Source organism: Grammomys surdaster, unplaced genomic scaffold (assembly GCF_004785775.1).
Source record: "Grammomys surdaster isolate TR1022 unplaced genomic scaffold, NIH_TR_1.0 129, whole genome shotgun sequence".
Classification (NCBI taxonomy): domain Eukaryota; kingdom Metazoa; phylum Chordata; class Mammalia; order Rodentia; family Muridae; genus Grammomys; species Grammomys surdaster.
In genome coordinates, this window is record NW_021604587.1 from 2,871,898 (window position 1) to 2,891,826 (window position 19,929).

Here is a 19,929-nt window from a genome sequence, read left to right on the forward strand (position 1 = left end):
CCCTACTCATAGCCCTACTCATAGCCCACACTCATAGCCCCTACTCACCCCCAGTCCCAGGGTTTAAAGAGCCTTTGTTCCCCCCATTAAAATGAGCTATCTCACTGAAGCTGCCTCTGGAGAGTTTGTTTTCTTTACACTCACCACCCCTGCGGTTCCTGCCTCCATTCTCCTCCCAGGATCCTCATGTTGTGAATGTGGAATGTGGCAGGGAAGTGGAGCCTGAACAGCACAGTATACTCCACAGTGACAAGGTCACAACTCACAAGGTAGATAGCCAAGTTATCACTTCATGGACTTAATGGCAGGGCAAAGAGAGGAAAAGAACGTAATTAAAGAGAGAAACAGAAACTCCTAAAATAATGAGAGATTTTAATAATGTTACTCCTAGTAATTACTGTATTTAGTCCCAAACCATTGATGAAATATGGTAAATATCAGTAAAGAGAATCCAGCAGCAATACCAGCCACATAGAACTAATCATTAGTTACAGAAACAGTATGTCCAATAGCTACTGAATACTTACTGATGGTATGTACACAACATTCTACATTCTCTTAGACATAAAATATATCCTCATTCTTCTTAAAGGATTGAATAATTGTAAACAATAGCATTGAATCAATAAAAATATGGTTTGTAGGAAACCATGAAATATGAAACCAAATGATATATAATCCAGGGACAAGAAAGAATCATAAGGAAGGCAGACAATATTTTGGCCAAAGTGCAAGGAAAAATGCAATACATTAAAATTTTTTGAGAGGCAGCTAAAACATTGAGGCAAACTGAGGGCAGGATTAAAAAAAAACACTGTCGATGACTTAGGGCTCTACCTTACAACAGCAGAAAAGAGGACAAAGTAGATCCGGTGCAAACAGAAGGAAGAAAATAATCATGGAGAACAAAACCAGTGGAAGGGAGAATGAGCTGCCTTTAGTGAGAAGTACACTTTGAGTTTTATCTTTAAAAAAACATCGATAAAATTGACAGGTCTCCATTTTAAATGGCTTAAGATAGAGAGAGGCCCCGGAGACTGAACTCAGTTCATCAGTGTCAGAAATAAGTGAGGTGGGAGACTTCCAGACAAGATGGCTGGTGAGGCAAGCAGAGATGATGATGATGATGATGGTGATGATGATGATGATGATGATAAATGTCTCTATTCTAAAGAGAGGAAACGAGAGTGGGCCTTAGAAATCCACAAAGGACATGAAAAGTATACGTGGACAACGGAAAAGACAACAACAAAATGGGACGCAGAGCAGTAACCATAATGTAGCCTTGGCCCACAGTTCCTTGGGAGGGGGAGGGACCAATAGCACAAAAGCCAGATGGAAGATGGACAGCCTTAGTCTCAGGAAAGGCCTACAGCCACCATAAGTTTCAAAGCCCATCACCAGCTTTGGGAAGACAATGATTTCTCTGGTACACATGCCAGTGAGTAGCAATAAATCCTACTTTATTGCACTTGTGACTCAGGGTGTGGTGGGATGATATCTTGAAAGATAAGCTATTGTTAAAAACTGAGCTGCATCAGGGAATCTCAGTTTTGCTGTCAGAGTCACTGGGTGAGGGAAGACCCAGAGAGGCCATTGTAGGAGAGCAGGAGAGATGGATGCTGACTTGACAGAGACAGAGGTAGGTAGCAGGAGGCTCCTCTCAGACTGAGTTGTGCACAGGAGAGACACCTCATCCTCAGTGGCCAAGAATAGATTGAACCAACTGAGAATACCCTGAAGTGTGATGGCTCTGGGCCTGAAATGTGTCCATGTGAAAAGTGTCAATCTCTGAAGCCACCTATTTGCATTCACTGTTGCAGAGACAGAGATCTTTAAAGGTCCAGAGGGGTACCTGATCCCATACCACCGTGCTTGCATAAGACTGATTAAAATCAGAAGGTCTTGAAAGTATGAAGATGGGTCCCAAGTCTGTATTGATTTCAGTGGTATGGTTAGATTTTAGTCTCAATACATTTGGAGACATCCATATGGGTAAAACATTAGTCACCTCATGGGGTATGATCTGGGGAGTTATGGAGGTGGAAGGAAAAAAAAACTCACCTAGCCCAAAGACTGAAAAGTTAAATGTGGCTTTAGAGGTTCCTGTTACAGAAAGACAGGAATGTGCTGATAATCTATATGACAGCTCTCAAAAGAAGAAATAGCAATGACCACTGAGTACTTGAAAAGGCATTCAACATCTTTAGCCAAGAGGGAAATGCAAACTAAAACAACTCTGAGATTCTATCTCACTTCGGTAAGAATGGCTACCATCAAGAAAATAAATGAAGCTGGGCAGTGGTGGTACATGCTTTTAATCCTAGCACGTGAGAAGCAGAAGCAGGAAGATCTCTTTGAGCTCAAGGCCAGCCTAGTCTACACAGCAAGTTCCAGTATGGTCAGGGCTACACGGAGAAACCCTGTCTCAACAAAACAAAACAGGAAAGAAATGACAACACTTCGTTTATTTGTTTGTTTATTTAGTGTCAAGGTCTCTTCCTGAATCTGGAGCTGGGCAGCTTGACTAGACTTTCTGGTCACTGGTTTCCAAGGATCTGCACATCTTCATGCCCCTAGCACTGTGATTACAGGCATGCAACATAGCGCTCAGTCATTTACATGTGTCTTAGTTCGGGTTTTACTGCTGTGAGCAGACACCATTGACCAATGCAAGTCTTACAGAGGGCAACATTTAATTGGGGCTGGCTTACAGGTTCAGAGGTTTAGTCTATTATCAGCAAGGCAGAAGCATGGCAGCATCCAGTCAGGCATGGTGCAGGCAGAATTGAGAGTTCTGTATCTTCATCTGAAGGCTGCTAGCAGAATACTGGCTTCCAGGCAGCCAGGACAAGGGCATCAAAGCCCATGCCCACAAGACCACACCTACTCCAATACCACACCTCCAGCAGTGCCACTCCTTAAGCCAAGCATATACAATCTATCACAACATGTTTGCTAGAGATCCAAATTCAGGCCCTTAAGCTTACATGGCAAATATAAACCAACTAAGTAATCTCCCCAGACAAATGCCACCAATTTTGACCAACTTAAATGAAACAAATAAATTACTTAAATACTGTAATCTGCCAAAATTGACATAAAGAAGTAGAAAATTCAAGTAGCCTTTTATCTAGTAGAGAAACTGAATTTGTCCTCAAAATATTTCCTGTACTATATGTTCCACCCCTAGATAGTTTCACTGGCTAATTTTATTAACATTCAGAGAAGTAACGTCAGCCTCACACCAACCTTTTAAGACAATGCAGAGGGAACAAGCATCACTTAACATTTCACATGGCTAGCCGAGCTCAAACTTACAAACCCTTCAGTGGTAAGTACCTTTCCCTTCAAACATACTTCTAAATAAGTCAAAATAATTCTAAAACATACTAACAAATAAAATTAAGCGATACTTAGATGGATAACCATGGGTAATTAGGATTTGTTCGAGAAATTAGACTGCGTTGAAAACTTTGGAAAAGTAATCAATGTAATCCACTGTATTCATACCACTAGAGAGAAAAAAGACTACGACCTCTTTGAAAGTTACTGGAAATTCATTTGATGAAGCTCACAGCCACTGAGAAAACTTCTGTACAAAGTAGGAATGAATGGTTACTTCTTCCATCTGATAAACCATGCTAAGAAAGTCTACAGCTCCTCCATACTGACAGGAAGTCCTGGAGCTCTCTCCTGAGATTCAGAACAAGGCAAGGACCTCTGCTTTCCCTCCTCACCAGCACTGACTGCAGGTGCTGGGCAGTAGAAGAACACAAGAATTTGAATAAAAAGTCTAAATACCACAAAGGGAGTAGTAAATAGCTTCTTCACAACTTCATTCATCATGCATATTGCTTGCATTGTATGTTTATGCATTTAGAAACCAACCCTCAGAACTAGAAGCTAAATTTGGCAATGTTTCAGTCTACAATGTTTATTTTAGTTGCACATTGAATATTATCCATGATCAATCAGGAAACCAATTAATCCATTTACAACAGGCCAGACACTTAATAAAAGGAATACATGCATGGCCAATGAGTGCATGGGACAATGCCTTTATCATTAATTACCAGGAAAGCACAAATTAAAAATACAGTGGTGTACCATGGAGCATATGGGAAGTGGCTAAAGGCCGAAAGCCTGAGAATACTAAGTGTCAGACAGAAGGAAGAGCACTCAGAACTTTTCAATAAAGTGCTTGTGGAAACGTAAACTAGCACCCCTACTTTGAGGGCAGTAGGTAGCTCCTTTTTTCAGTTAAGTAGTGGGTTTAACTGAGATATCATCATACACTTAAATCATTGTACTTTATTTTTTATTTGTTCCCCATAACCTCCCTTGGTAATTTCCTCTCTCTCTGAACAGTCTCCTGTTTTTATGTCACATATATCCCATTGCCCTGTCTTACCCTGTCCCCAACACACACACACACACACACACACACACTTCCCAACCACTTTCTCTCCATATAACTTCCTTTGTTCTTTCACATCAGTTGAGAGCTTCTAAAAAGATAAATATTTGGAGGCAAGCCGACTGTGCCACTAGACAGAAGAACTGGTAAGGGTGAGTGAGCTCAGACCCTGGGAATCTTAGAGTCTTGAGATATCAGCAGGAGTCTAGTTGTTCCCTACCCATTTCTGTACCTGTTCTGGAACAGGTAACCATAACACTTCTCTGAGAGGACCATGACCATCAGTCACATATTGCAACACCTCGAGCCCTTCCCCATGCAAATAGAGCATCACTAGCATCTCAAACGAAGTCGCTAGGAAACACCTACCCCCAAATCCCACCCCACTCCTCAGTGTTTATACAGTTCCTGTCTACATGTACACAAGTTGTTTCACTGAGGATTGTCTGAGAGTGGCTGTTTTTACTGAGCTGTAACACTTTCGGGAAAGAGTTTTCTCTTCCCGAGCATCCATTTCTGGACCTTAGACCCACCTGGCTGGTCAGGCTAAAGCTGCAGCCCATGTCTCTGTCTCCTCTGCCACTGCCAGTTGCTGACTACAGACACCTAGGCCTGCCCCACACAGGCCTTCCAAATCTCTTCCATTCTCTTCTAAGAGCTGTAACACTCCTGGCATTCCTAGCCGGTCCAGACCCCTGTGGAGCCTATACATCCTGGCTCAATTATGACCTCTGGGTGGATGAAAAATATTCACTCCTGTATCTTCTAGGCATTCTTTAGGTAGTATGTGATGTATACAAGGATGTCCATGCCAGGCAAATTAATAACCCAACTGTGGTATATCCATATATTGTGTTAGTTCCCAGACACAGGAACAAATGACTATCCTTCTGTGATACTTGGTAAGTTTTTAAAATTGCTATGCTAATTAGCCAAAGAGGAAAACTGGCCTTCAATACAGGACTCTGGTTATAAAAACTAGGAGTTTTATAACACAGATGATTTTTTACATTTTCTATTTTAGTTTCCTAGAACCGTTGTAAAAACGTATCACAAACCAGATATCTCAGAATATCAGACATGTATTTTCTTATAGTTCTGGAGACTTGAAATCTAAAATCAAAGTGTCATGGTTAAACTCCCTCTAAAGGCTCTAGGTACCAGTCAAGTCAGACCACAGACGTGCTGACTGACTGCTGAGGCCTGGTCTAAGGGGCAGACACCCCAGCTCCTGTCCCATTTGCTCTTTCAACTATCATTGCTTTGCTTTGTTTTGTTTTGTTTTGGTTTGGTTTTTTGTTTTGTTTTGTTTTTTGTTTTTGATAAAGCCCAGGCTCAAGGAAATCTTGGCTGAAGTTGACCCAGCATCAATAGCCGGAAAAGTAAATGTTCCTTCTAGATGATTCCAGTGCTGTCTACTGTTGTAACTTAGTTGCGCAAGAAATCTCCTGTGGGAACTGCCTAGTTGGGCCAAGCAAACTCTAGAGCAGAGGCAAAAGTGACAATAAATTGTTTTAAGTCACTGTGTTGGTAGTAGCTTCTTGCTTTTGGGTGAAGGTCAACCCAAATGGTTTGGAAACAGACCCCCCTCAAATCAGTAGCTGTAAATTCTCTACTGAAATCTTTCAGCATCCCTAGTTCCTGGGAAGTTAGCACTCACCCTAAGCCAGTGGTTCTCAGCATTCTTAATGCTGCAACTCTTCCATATACTTCCTCATGTTGTGGTGACCCCAACCATAAAAGTGTCCCATTGCTACTTTATAACTGTAGTTTAGCTACTCTTAGGAACTGTCATGTGAATATCTGATATGCAGGCTGTCTGATATGTGACCCACAAATGGGGTCATGACTCACAGATTGAGAACTGCCGCCTTAGGTAGACAGTACATGTGGTTCACAGGGATGGACTTACTGAACACTCTAGTCTGAAAGGCTTGGTGGAGGTGGTGAAGCAGGCATTGTAGATGGGATCTGGGTCCTGGCCCTGGTTCCACTGAGCCAACAACGCGTCATGAAAGACTGTGACTCCAGCGGCACGGAGCGCGTCTTCCACGGCACTTTCTATATCATAGTTGTTGATACAGGTTATGTTTGATTCAGCTGGGGGATGCACAAGGTAGATGCCGGTCCCCTTCATGCCAATGTTCAGGAGTGTCTCCACTGTTGTGTAAGCATCAAGTGTATTCCCATAGACAATGATCTTCCCTAGAAAGAGAGAGAAACGCTAAGACATACAGCTTTAAAAAAAACTTATTAGTCAAATGCTAATAATGCCAAATTGCTCCCTCTAACCCTTTCATTTCTCAGCTGCAGGAAGCCAGTAGTGTTACCTAGCAACGGCGACCAAGATAATTTAGTGAAGAATTGGCACAAAACATCCCACAAAGTAGTCAAGTACTTCTAACACAGAAGTAGGCCATTCATTTATGTTCCTATAATTTGAAAGTTGAAATTATGCTGGAGGAAATGGTCTAGAATAAAACCTTTTATCTTGTTTTTGTTCCCTCTTTGCTACACTTATTAAAGAAACAAAATTGCTGAAGTCTGCCATGCATACAACTTCGTGTGAACCAGGAAAGGACACTGGTAAAAAAACAGGTTTGCATATGGGATGCAACAGAGGGTTTTAATATGTAAATGCTGACCTGGGTTGATTTCAAGGTATTTCCCATCATTTTTGAGAACTAATAGTTAGAACATTCTGTTTTCAATGGGTAATTTTATAAAGATCCAAATTGCTGGTTTTAGAATTTAATGTGTCAAGACCTAGCTAGAGGAACTGAACGGCATTATTTTGCTTAGCAAATATAAAATCATAAAATAAGCTTGAAAGAATCCCCTGTATAAGAACATTCTGAGGGTAGCAGCCAATGCCACGTATTCATGTTTCTTAAAAATGCTACAGAAATAATTACAAATGTTAATTTATTATTTTGCAAGTTTTAAGATCTATAAACTCAGTGTATTTTCTACTGTTTTTGACATTGAGTTGGTATTTTTTTAAACATTTCTTTACAAAGAAGAAATGCCTGTAGACATTTTTCAGATCCGCTAAAAGAATTTTACCATAAAGTCTACACTCAATGACTCAATGAGTCTCTGGTTTTTTTTTTTTTCCTCTTGTGGTTCATGCAATAGTATGAAAAGAAAATTCATAAGGCAAATTAAGTGAGTGTATTCATTCAATTTTGTTGAATAAATTATGCAAAACCTGCTTTCTCTTTTCTTTCCTTTTATTGAAAATTGATTTTTTTCATACAATATTCTCTGATTACAGTTTCTTGGCCCCAACTTCTCCAAGATCCTACATCTCCTTCCATCCAAATCCATAGGCTTTCTGTCTCTCGTTAGACAACAACCAGGCATCTAAAGAAAATTAATAGTACAATAAACCCAAAATAAACCAGAATAGGACAGAACAAATCAACAAAAGAAAAAGAGCCAAATAAAAAGCACAAGAAACACACAGATGCAGACACACGCGCGCGCGTGCACGCGTGCGCGCACACACACACACATTTGCACACATAAGAATTCCATAAAAATACAAAATTGGAAACCACAATATATACAAAGGAGCTGTAAAGTTTTCTTTTTTTAAGCCCCGACTCAATCTTATGAGAACACTCCTCCATTGCTGGTGGGAGTGCAAAATGTACAACCACTCTGGACATCAATTTGGCACGTTCTCAGAATATTGGGAATAATTCTATCCCAAGTCCCAGCTATACCGCTCCTGGACATATACCCAAAAGATGCTCCACCATCCCACAAGGATACTTGCTTAACTCTGTTCATAGCAGCTTTATGTAACATTCAGAAACTGGAAACAACCCAGATGTCCCTCAATTGAAGAATGGATCATTTACACAATAGAATACTACTCAGCTGTTACAAATAAAGACATCATGAAATTTGCAAGCAAATGATGAAATTTGATGTGTAGCAGAGAGTGGCCTTATCTGACATCAATGGGAGGCGAGGGAGGCTTGAAGCCCCAGAGTACGGGGATTCTAGAGGGGTGAGGCAGGAGTGGGTGAGTGGGTGGAGGAGCACCCTCATAGAGGCAAAGGGGAGGAGTGAGAGGGGTGATGGGATGGGGGTTTATGGAGGGGTAACCAGATAGGGGGATATCATTTAAAATGTAAATGGATAAAATGATTAATAAAAAAAATGTCATCCTGAGGGAGGTAACTCAGACCCAAAAGAACATGCATGGCATATGCTCACTTATAAATAAATATTAGCCATAAAGTACAGGATAACCATGCTATAATCCATAGACCTAAAGAAGCCAAATAACAAAGAGGGCCCAAGGGAAAATAGACATTGGAGGTGAATGAAGGGAGGCATCTGGGTGGGAGAGGAGATGGAACGGGAACGGGATGCAGGGATCAAGTGTAGAGAGAGAATAGAAATTGGCAGTGCACAGGGGCTGGCATCTCTAGAAGTAGGAGGCCCCAACTGGTCTATTGGGTTGACTTTAGCTGAGACTACCAGCTATGGGAGACGTGGAGCCTGAAGTGGTCACCTCCTATACCCAGACAAGACTCTCAGTGAAGGGATAAGGACACCAACCTACCCATAAAGACCTTCTACCCAAAATGTGCTCTGCCTACAAGATGTTCAGGGACAAAGATGGGACAGAGACAGAGGGAATGGCCAACCAATGACTGGCCCAACTTGAGACATATCCCATGGGTAAGCACCAATGCCTGCACTATTAACGATACTCTGTTAAATGCTTGCAGACTGGAGCCTAGCATAACTGTCCTCTGAGAGGCTCCACTCAGCGGCCAATGGAAGCAGATGCAAAGATCCACAGCCAAACATTAGATAGAACTGGGGAGTCTTATGGAAGACTCATGGGGGAAGTATGGAGGGACCTGAAGAGGATATGGACTCCACAAAAAGATCAACAGAGTCAACTAACCTGAACCCTTGGGGGCTTCCCAGAGACTGAACCACCAACCAAAGAGCAAGCATGGGCTGGACCTAGGCTCCCCTCCTCCTGCACATACGTAACAGATGTGCAGCTTGGTCTTCATGCAGGTCCTCCAACAACTAGAGTGGGGCCTTTCCCTGACTCTGTTGCCTTCAATGAGTTGTGTAGGTGTGGTCTTCAGTAATAGGGCCTTATTGTCAGTTTCTAAAGAGGAGCCTTGGCACTAGCCTGGGTGGCTTGGGGGTTTCCATGGGGTCCCTTGGCCAACAACTCAATGAGCTGTAGCCTATTCCCAGTACTAGAAGCTTTATTTGGTGATGAAAGATGTCCAATTGGGGCTCTGTCTCCCTCATTTGGCAATTTAATTTAGATTGCATTCATATATGTATATAGTTTAGGAGGTTTCTACTGTGTTGGGCTTCCATATAACCCCTCAAATAGCCTTAGTTTTAGATGTCCCTCCATGCACTCCCTCCTTTATCCCCCATCTCCTTCCTCCTCTCCATTTGATCCCCACTTTCCAGTCTCCCACGCTGCCTGTGCCCATCTATAACTATCTACTCTAGCTCCCTTTCTTAGGTAGATTCCTCCTAGTTTCTTACACTCTACTTAACCCTCTGTGGTCATATGGATTGTTGTAGCTTGCTTATCAATGACTTAATAGCTAGCATCCACATATAAGCAAATACATACCATATGTGTCTTTCTGGGACTGGGTTACCTCACTCAGGATGATTTTTTTTCTAGTCCCATCCACTTACCTGTAAATTTCAAGATTTTCTTTTTTAAACAACATTCTGCTGTGTAAGTGTACCACACTTTCTTTATCCACCCACCCACTGATGGATTGTTTTCAATTTCTGAATGTTATGAATAGAACAGCACTAAACATGGCTGAGCAAGAGTCCCTGTAGTAGGATGAAGTATCCTTCGAGTATACGCCCAAGAGTGATATAGCAGGATCTTGAGACAGATTGACTTCCATCTTCCCAAGTCACTGCCACACTACTTGCACTCCCACCAGCAATGGATAAGTGTTCCCCTACTCTGTATCCTTGATAGCATGAGCCTTCATCTGTCTTATTGATCTGGCTGGTGTAAGATTAAATCTCAAAGTAGCTTTGATTAGCATTTCTCTGATGACTAAGAATGTTGAACATTTCTTCAAGTACTTCTCAGCCATTTGAGTTTTCTCTTTTGAGAATTCTTTGTTTATAGCTATACCCCATTTTTAAAAATTATGTGATTTGTTTTCTTGATGTCCAGTTTTTGAGTCTATATATTTTGGATATCAGCCCTCTATCAGATGTGTGGGGGTGAAAATCTTTTTCCATTGTGTAACCTGCTGCTTTGGATATCCAGTTTTTCATAATGAAACCAGAAATACACAATAGAAAAAATAGCATCTTTAACAAATGATGTTGGTCAAACTGGATGCCTGTATACAGAAGAATGTAAATAGATTCATACTTATCACCGCGAACAAAACTCAAGTCCGAGTGAATCAAGTACCTCAACAGAAGACCAGATACACTCAATCTGATACTGGTATAGGAAAAGACTTTCTGGACAGAACACTAATAGCACAGACACTAAAACATTAAAAATGAGACCTCATGAAACTGAAGAGCTGTATAGCAAAGGACATCATCAAAACTTGCTTTCAACCCAAAATTTAAAAGGAAGGTTATCTACTTGGGAAATATATAAGCTCTAAGAACTTCCAGGTGGCCTCTCTGGGGGAGCCCATGTCTAGAAAATATTACTATGCGCCTCTTGTCTGCTACAGAATGCCAAGCCAGGAGTGAGGGTAGACGGTCCTCACCAATCTTGGCTAGGGGCTTCTTACTGGGTCTGGGGAGCAGATTCTTCAGACCAATAAGTTCCTTGGCTGACAAAGCCAACATTTTGTTTAAGGTTCTGCAGCTCCCACCTGCTGCAAAACAGCCATCTTGGCTGTCCAGCAAAACCAAGAGTGAGCCTGCCAGGAGAGCCTAGGCGTGAACCTTAAACTGTCATGGGTTGGGTCTTCCTGCTTTTTCTAAATAGACATTCCAAGCATGCTCAGTTTTAGCTGAAGAAATGTTAAGTGCTTGTGCTTCCCAGACACCACAGTGTGGTGTTCTCTACCCTCTGCCATGCTAGCTGAGAACAATTTCACTGTGACCTTTTTGCTAGAAGCCCAGGGAAAAAGGGCAGCTCTGCTGGGTGTGCAAGACAAGTTGAACTCTCTAACAAGCATCCCCCATGGACTGCTAATGGCTTCAAAGGTGTTTTCCAACTCAAAAGCAATATATTTTGTAAGACTTGTTTTTTTGTTTTGTTTTGTTTTTTTTTTTTTTAGATAAGTGTAGTGACAATCTAAGCCACAAACTGTCTTGGCTATTATGAGAGTTTTTAACTGTGAGAAAATTTTTGAGAAATATCAACTTATAAGGAAGAAAGATTTATTTGGCTACCCAGACAGAGTCTTTGATTATGGCCACTTGTTTCTGTTGTCATTGGGACTGTATTGGGGCAGAACATCACATGGTAGGGTGGGTGTCTGACAGAGGGAGGTTGTTCACTTTATGATTGTTGGGAAGCAGAAGAGACGGGGAAAAAGAAGGATTCAAGGTTCCCCTTAAAAGGCTTTACTCTAATGAGCTAACTTCCTTCTAAGAGAGGCTACTTCTAAGGCAGTGGTTATGAACCTGTTGGTCATGACCCTGTTGGGGGTCACATATTAGATATTTACATTTTTATTCATAACAGTAGTAAAATTACAGTTATCAAGTAGCAACAAAATATTCTTATGGTTGGGGTCAACACAACATGAGGAACTGTATTAAAGGGTCACAACATTAGGAAAGTTGAGAACCACCATTCTAAAGGGTCATACCACCTCCCAGTGGAGCCACAGGCTGGTGACCAAGCCTTTAGCATATGGGCTATCTGGGGATATAGGACCCACATCGTAACAGCTTTCTTCAATTTGGGCCAGCATTCCCTAATAAAAGAGACTTTGGTTGCCGCATAACAAGCCACCCCAAAGTCAGTGCCAATCAGCTTGGTGAGCTGGCATTCACTGATCTAACTCTGCATTGGAGTTAGGTATGAATTTGCCCAACATGGGTTTTGTCTTCTCTGAATGGGCAACCCCCTTCTATTTATGACAAAATGCAAGAGTATAGTTGCTTAAATACACTTCAAGCCTCTGCACCATCCCATGGTCCACAGCCATACCTAAAGCCAGAAGAGCATTCTGATGACACGGGGAGGGGAGGGCCTGGAGCCAACCAGCATGGTCACATTAAATGGCTGCTAACATAATTTCATCTAAGTATTTATTTGAATACTTTTCATCTGATTATACTTTTCTCATTGCTCAAAAACTATATTAGAATCTCATTATAATTTGTTTGGAAGTAAGTCAGCCTATAGCACAGACCAAGGCACAGCCTTCCACAAAGAGGAGACTTGCGAATGGCCTGACATCCTTGCCAGTCCGATCTGTTGCCTTTGAAATGTCTACTCTGGTGGGGGGGGGGGGGGGTTCTTTCCATTATTTTCCTGAAACAGGGAGTTCTTTCCCCATCACTGCTCACTTTTACTTTATAGAGAAGTTTTAGATACAATTTCTTTATCTTGTGACTCCAACATGCCAGGTACAACGTCGGTACTTTTACATACTTTATTGTTGGCTCCTTGATGCATGAGGATGACCTGACCTGACTGGGCAGTGAGGAAATGAAGAAAGGACACACACAGACACATGCACAGAAAGGCTGGGATCAGATGATGGGCTGTGCTCAGCCTGACACAGCGGTACCGAGTATACAACACCCCTGAACCTCATGCAGAGTATTGCTTATACACAGCAGAGGAGTAAGCCGGTCTCAGTAGTCAGCGTAAAGGAGCAGCATCAGGTTGCAGTCATCTTGGAGGAGGAACTGCAGTTTCTAGTTTTTGCAAACACTGGTCAATCGTCGATTAATGCTGGTCATTGGACTAGAAGAAGGCTTTGCCAGTTCCCAAGGGTCTGAGGGATCGGTGTCCTTGACATAGTGATGCCTGTGCACACACTCACTCAGGACTCCATCCTCTCCTTACTCACTCAAGCTTCCTCTGCTCTCCAGTCAGTCTTCTTGTTGCCACAATAAATGCTCAAAAGGAACCAGTCTAATGGAGGAAGGACTCATTCTGCTTCAGCTTCGTGATAGGGAAGGAGTGAGAGCATTCACAGTTGTCCATGACGTGGCTTGCTTCTATGTCAGTGAATGCGACAAGGGAGGGAGCTTGGGCTGGAATCTGTGCTGGGGTGTAACTCATGAGAAGTGGGGCCCCTGTTTCCTAAAGGTCTCATAGTCTCCCACAATGACACCACTACGTGGGGAACAGCTGTGGGACACACCAGTCCACAGGGAGACTTTTATATCCCAACCACATCGTTCTGCTATGAGTCTCTACAGCCTCATGTCCATCACAGGACGCAAAAGGTCTTCAGTTCAATTCAAAGAGTACCCCTCATCTTTAAAGTGCCAATACTATTCAGAAGCCCGAAGTCTCTCCTGAGATTTAGGACAATCTCTTAATGTTGAGCCCCTATAAAATAAGCAAGGAAAGTTGTACAATTCCGGCACCCAGTGCAGCAGGGCAGACATTCCCGTTCCAAGAGAGAGTAGGATGGCAACAAGGAAAGCCCAGGCCAAGGACCAAACTACAGCAAGGTAGACACCAAGCCCTGTTCTGTGTCTGGCACCTAGGACTGGTGGCATCTTTTGGGCTCTAGTAGGCTTTGGTAGCCCTGGGCTACACAGAGCTCTGTTACCTTTGACATACATAACATCTGTCTTGGGCCATCTCCATTTGATGGTCACAGCTTTCCTTTGGGAACGTTCCATGTTCCTGGCATCTGAAACCTAGAGTTTCCACAGGGACTTAAGCTTCACTCCACAGTTTCACCTGATGGCCTCTCGGGGCCTCCCTGCAGGAAATCTATCCCAGACACGCACTGCCTGTTCTCAGCAGTCTTCTGGAACCTTGGTGCGAACCTCCATTACTTCTCAACCCTTGCCTCCTGGATCTCTGCAGAACCGGCACTTTGTGGATACTGTGGTCAAGTTCTGCTGCCAGCTTGAGAGGTAGCTGACTGCCTGAGCCATGGGTGCAGTGGCCTGTGTGACTCCAGAATGGAATGACTTTCCCTAGGTGCTCATTTTTTGAGAGGAAATCCCCCTCTGTTCTCCCCATGCCCTCTCCACTTTTTCTTTAAATGCTGATTCCCACCCCCAACACCCTCCAATGAGCTCTCAGGTTGACATCTCCAGACCTTTGACAGTTGAGCTCTTGCCCTCAAGGCCCCCTTCCTGCCACCCAGTGCAGGCTTCACCCAGTTAGCAGGGTAAGAAAGACTTAGTCTCCAGGCAGGCTGTGAAATGCAATCCACGTTCACCTGAACCACATTGGATCTGAATTTAGGTTCTCCATGTCGCTCACAAAACCCCACACAATCTTCAACGTACACAAAGCTGTACACAACTACAACTGACAGTAAGTGTCAAATAACACTCATGCAGAGAGGCACCACTGAAAGTCAGGGAAGCAAGAAATTCCTTGTTTAATGTTCTGTTTCAGACAGACATCAGCCAGATAAAAAGATGGGTTTCTAAAGGTGCCATGAGAGCTTCTGGAGGCTCTTAGGGCCTTTACACTGTGGTGTTGGCTTTGTTTTAGATTTCAGATTGTAGAGCTTTCTTACATTTTAGATGGAACTTATCCATTGCACAGTTACCACATTGCAAGGGTCAGATCCATTTTGGGGTTAATTGAGTCAGAATTGAAGAGAGCACAAGAGGGACAGAGAGGTAGAAGGACAACGAGAGCCTGAGATACAGATTGTCCTTAGTCCTTGGGTTACTGAAGAAAGAAAGAATTCAAAAGCCATGGAAGGAAAGTGGTGGCTCAAAATGTATTTCAGCCGAATTGAGGGATATGAGTAAGTAGCAGGAAGGGGCAGAACATTCTAGGCTTTAGTGACCGCTGCCTACCTTTGCCAGGGGAAGGACAAAGGACATGGAGGAGGTCCCCCAGGCACAGACCATATTGGCCCTGTATGGAGGCGGTGAGATAGACTCAGGCTATATAAGGTCTATGTGCCTGTGACTGTAGCATCCTCTTGACAAGACAGTGATGGTGTGCTTTCCAGCTCGCCTTTCACACTTGAACTGGCAGGTGGCAGACAAAGGGTGGACTGTCCCCCCTTCAAGTGGCTGATTGGAATTTGTAACAAAAGCATAGATTCCATGGGATGCCAGTGCCCCCCCCATCACTAAATTACAGACCTAGGAAGGAAGGCAGGGTCTCAGAGGGCAGCCCCAAAGGTGACCTTGGGACAAGAAGGAACAGGAAGACACTCTCCTGCTTAGTGGCAGCTGTCTTTCAAAGGAGCTGTGCAAGTAGCTTCCCAGAAGATGGGGCGATGCGGGGAGCTTTAGTACTGACCACCCAGACGGAGAGGAAGCATGGAGAGGTGACACAAGCAAAGACCTGTGTGGACAGCCTATCCCTCACTTCAGACTGATGTGAATTTCTGGAAAAGGCACCTTGCCTCTAGTACTCTCTTTAGGGCACAAATGAACACACCTGAAGGTGTGACACGACCACGTCCAACAGACGAGTGAATCTCAGCTGCAGCAGCTGGACAGGAGGACCGGGGACTGATGTTAATGGAGGGAGAGGGCATCAGTTTTGTCTTCCTGGCTTCTGATTACAGTAACAGTGTCAAGGGTCTGAAAATCCCCTCATATGTAAGGGTAAGACGCTTTGTCGGAAGGGAAGGCTAAGTTAATCTTTCCATTAAGTTCAAGGAACAAAACGCAGTGCTTTTTTTTTTTCCCGGTCAGACATTTACCACAAAAATAATGAAACAACCTTTCTAAGGAATCATTTCACGAGAGGCCAGGAGATCTCTCTTCTTCTGGCTCAGACACTGGGAGAACCTGCATTGTCCCTGCTCAGCAGCTCACTGACACCCCCCCCCATCAGTACTCCCAAAAGGTGAAGGAGGTTTCTAGGAGAGACTTCAGCTGAGGAAGAAAGGAAGGACACCTTGACCTGACTGCAAACAGGCAGCTCAAGAACTCAAGAAAAAAAATGAAAGAAAAAAATCTTTGTATGTGGGTTGGACAGGGATCATCTTCTTCCAGGCTATGTAGCCAAGGAAGACCCTCCCAAATCCTGGGATTGCTGACACGTACCACAAAGTGGGGTGTGTGTGTGTGTGTGTCTGTGTGGTTGTTCTTTAATTTTTGAAACAAGGTTCTCCTGAATGCTGGGATCACAACACCTGATTTCTGTTCAGTTTTATGGTTTAAATAATAATAGTAATAACGATAATAATAATAGCATTAATTATTTTTTTCTGAAATGGTACATGAGTGTCATGGCATGTATGTGGAGGTCAGAGCACAGCGATGGAGAGTCAGTTTTCTCCTTTTGCCCTTAGGTTCCGAGGCTCAATCTCATGTCACCAGTTGGCTCACAGAGCCCTCTACCCTCTGAGCCATCTCTCTGGCCCTATTCTGTCCTATTTCAACAAAGACTTCTGTTTCCTCCGTCCACTTCAAAAGAGACATATGGTCATTCTATATGACCTCTTCATCCCCAGACAGGCCTGGAAGATAGGTTTTATTGTTATCCCCACCCCACCCCATCCCCACAGAAAGCAGAGTGGAGAGGTCAAAGTCACATCGAAGCCAGTGGGTGGGCCCAGGGCATGCAGTCACAGGGAGAAAGCCCCCACCCAGCAGCCAGAGCCTGCGCTGTGCTTGTAAATGGAGACACGATCCAGGATTTAAAAACACTCTAATTGGAATTTTATCTGGATGAAATCAAGAACTTGCTAGTTAATGAAAGAATTAAAAAAAATCATAGGATACTATGAAAAAACACTTGTTGACAAAGCCTATCTTGCCTACAAGTAGACAATACTCTTTCTGCTTTGTATAAATCGGAGCATAAGGTTTCTCTGACCCCAGCCTGACCCGCCTCATTTTTCCCTGCCAAACATAAAGGGAAGAATGCATTCGTTGTAACAAAGGTTCTGTCGTCAGTGACGCGTGCACTGGAATTTTAATGTTTGTTCCTCCGACAAACATGCTTTTAATAAGGCAGTAAACTGTATTTAGCTACAGATGAAAATAATTGATCCATTCCGAGCCATTAGGGTAGGTTTGTTGGTTTTGGTTTTGTTTTTTACTCTCACCCTCCCTTTCATTTCCATGGAAAGCTCAGAGGTAAGGGCAGATGAATTTCAATTAGTTTCAATTAATGCCATAAACAGCGCTGATGTATCAGTTCCTGGGTTCTATTAGGACATCCCCAGCTGAACACTCCTGGTTTTGTCTCTACTTGAGAGCACCATTTGAGCCATGACGTCACTCGATATTTTCCACAACCCTGAGCAGTGCCCATAGCTGGGGTAATTGACATCTGTAACTCTAGAGGGCAGAAAATGGAGTCTCAGCTGCTTCCAGCACAGCCATTGGGATCTCCTTTGGGAGCAGAGGACCGTGGTGTCAAACAGCAGCTGGGAGAGGGCCCTACTCTTAAGTGACATCTGTGAGTGTACAATGGGGAGTCTACTCCTCTCTGGAACAGTCATTGTCCCTGCCATCCATTACCCTACCACCCTTCTAGAACAATCACTCTGTGATACAGGAAAGTCAAGCCTGGCTTTTCCTAGGACTTAGGAAGTGAACCCAAGAGAGATGGACAAGCCTCCTACCACAGCCAGTAGGAATAAGGAGTTATGCAATAGTGTGTGTGTGTTTGTGTGTGTGTGTGTGTGTGTGTGTGGTGAACGCAGGTGTGTGCATGCCCTGCTGCATGTGTAGAGGGAAGTCAGAGGACACTTTCAGAATTTGCTTTCATTTTTCCAGGTTCTGGGGACTAAACTTAGGCTGTCAGTCTTACACAGCAAGAGTTTTTATCTGCTGGTCTCTCTTGCTAACTCATAAACAAAGTCTCATTCTTTAAATGCTCAAGCTGGCCTGGAACTCTTGTTGATCCTCCCTCCTCAGCTTCTTTTACTCAGATCCTTCTGTGAAGGGCCCTATCTCTGGTTTCTTCCCCCTGCCCCCATCACCAGCCACCTGTATACAATGGGAATTAGTTGAGGTAGTAAAAGAAAGCTATTACAAAGAACACCCATATTCCTCCTTGGTGATATGAAGAGGAAACAGACTGACTGTCCAACGCAGCAACAGGGAGCTGTAGCCCATCTTTCCAGAGGCAAGAAGGAACATAGCCTTATTCTTTTTATGACATGCCAGACTTCCTGGCAATGGCCTCAAATAGCACTGATCCCACAACTAACTTGAAAATAAACTTGAAGTGGTTGTGCTCACCGGACACCAAACATAAAGGTGACCATTTCTGGCTATCACTCGTACCTATGACTGCATGACCTCCTTTGACTGTTACCATCCTCAGTAACATGATTTTTCAGGTCAATTTCTCTGTGCTGACATGCAAATACAGATCACAAGATCATCTCCATCACGGCCCTTTGACCATCACCCTTGACTGGGTTCTTATTTTCCAGAAAGTAACCAGTTAAACTTGACCTTGGGTAGAAACCTGTGTCCACAGACTTCTACTTGATACTAAGCCTTTATCTTCTGCCCTTCACGAGCTGGCTGCCCAGACCAAGTATTAGTCCACTGTCTTTCCCCTCTCCAACATAATACTTTTATTAATTATTTGGGAATTTCATACGATGCACCCTGATCACATTCACTTTCCATTCCTCCCAGGTCCACCCTCCCACCCTTATGCACCTCCCCCCTAAAACCTACCAAGTTCAGTTTGTGTTGCCCATATACTCATTGGAACATGGTCAAACTCCCAGGGGCCAGCCCCTTAAAGATAAATGAGTCCTTCATCACCTCCAATCCCCATCAGAAGCTATCAATTGTGAAGAGCTACACTTTAGCATCTTTATCACATTTTTAAAAGACTCCCTTTAATAGCTTCCTGTCTAGACTGTTTCTTTTGGGAAGGGGATGGGGATGAGGTTTTCACAGAAGCCTTCAACTCTAAGTTATGAGAACTTCAGTAGACGGTTCCTTGCCCACAGCAACCAGCAGCAACATATGTCACAGATATCAACCTGGTCTCCGCCAACAATCATGGACGTCTACATGCCCCTCTGTTGGCAGCACAAATCATGGGCATCAACATGGCCTCCAGCAGCATGAAGTCTTAGAGGAGAGTTAACCCAGAAAATGAACTGTTCTTCACCTTGAATATCTTTGTGTTGCTCACAGTCAGGGTGATCGTGTTGATTGTGTGTTTGGGCAACATGTTCAGGGGCAGGACCTGTGTGAGCTCTAGGCTTCAGTACAACGCTCTGCCCTAGGCACTGGCTGCCCTGCTGATACCCTTAGAACAGCCATTGTGCTAGCAACCCATAGGCAGTGCCTGATTCGCTGTCTTTTGGAGACAATTAAATCTCCCCACCTCCCCAACCCAGAATAAACAAATATAAAACTTGCTTATTCTGCCCTTGTTAGAGAGGAGC

At 43.5% G+C, this 19,929-nt stretch overlaps 1 protein-coding gene across 1 annotated transcript in view; it reads right to left on the reverse strand.

The window, feature by feature from the left end:
• Cfap61 (cilia and flagella associated protein 61) overlaps positions 1-19,929 on the reverse strand; it is a 273,504-nt gene that overhangs the window by 78,248 nt on the left and 175,327 nt on the right. Inside the window, exon 22 of the mRNA XM_028756974.1 lies at positions 6,333-6,625. Coding sequence (XP_028612807.1) covers positions 6,333-6,625 — 293 coding nt within the window. The remainder of the gene's footprint in view (positions 1-6,332; positions 6,626-19,929) is intronic.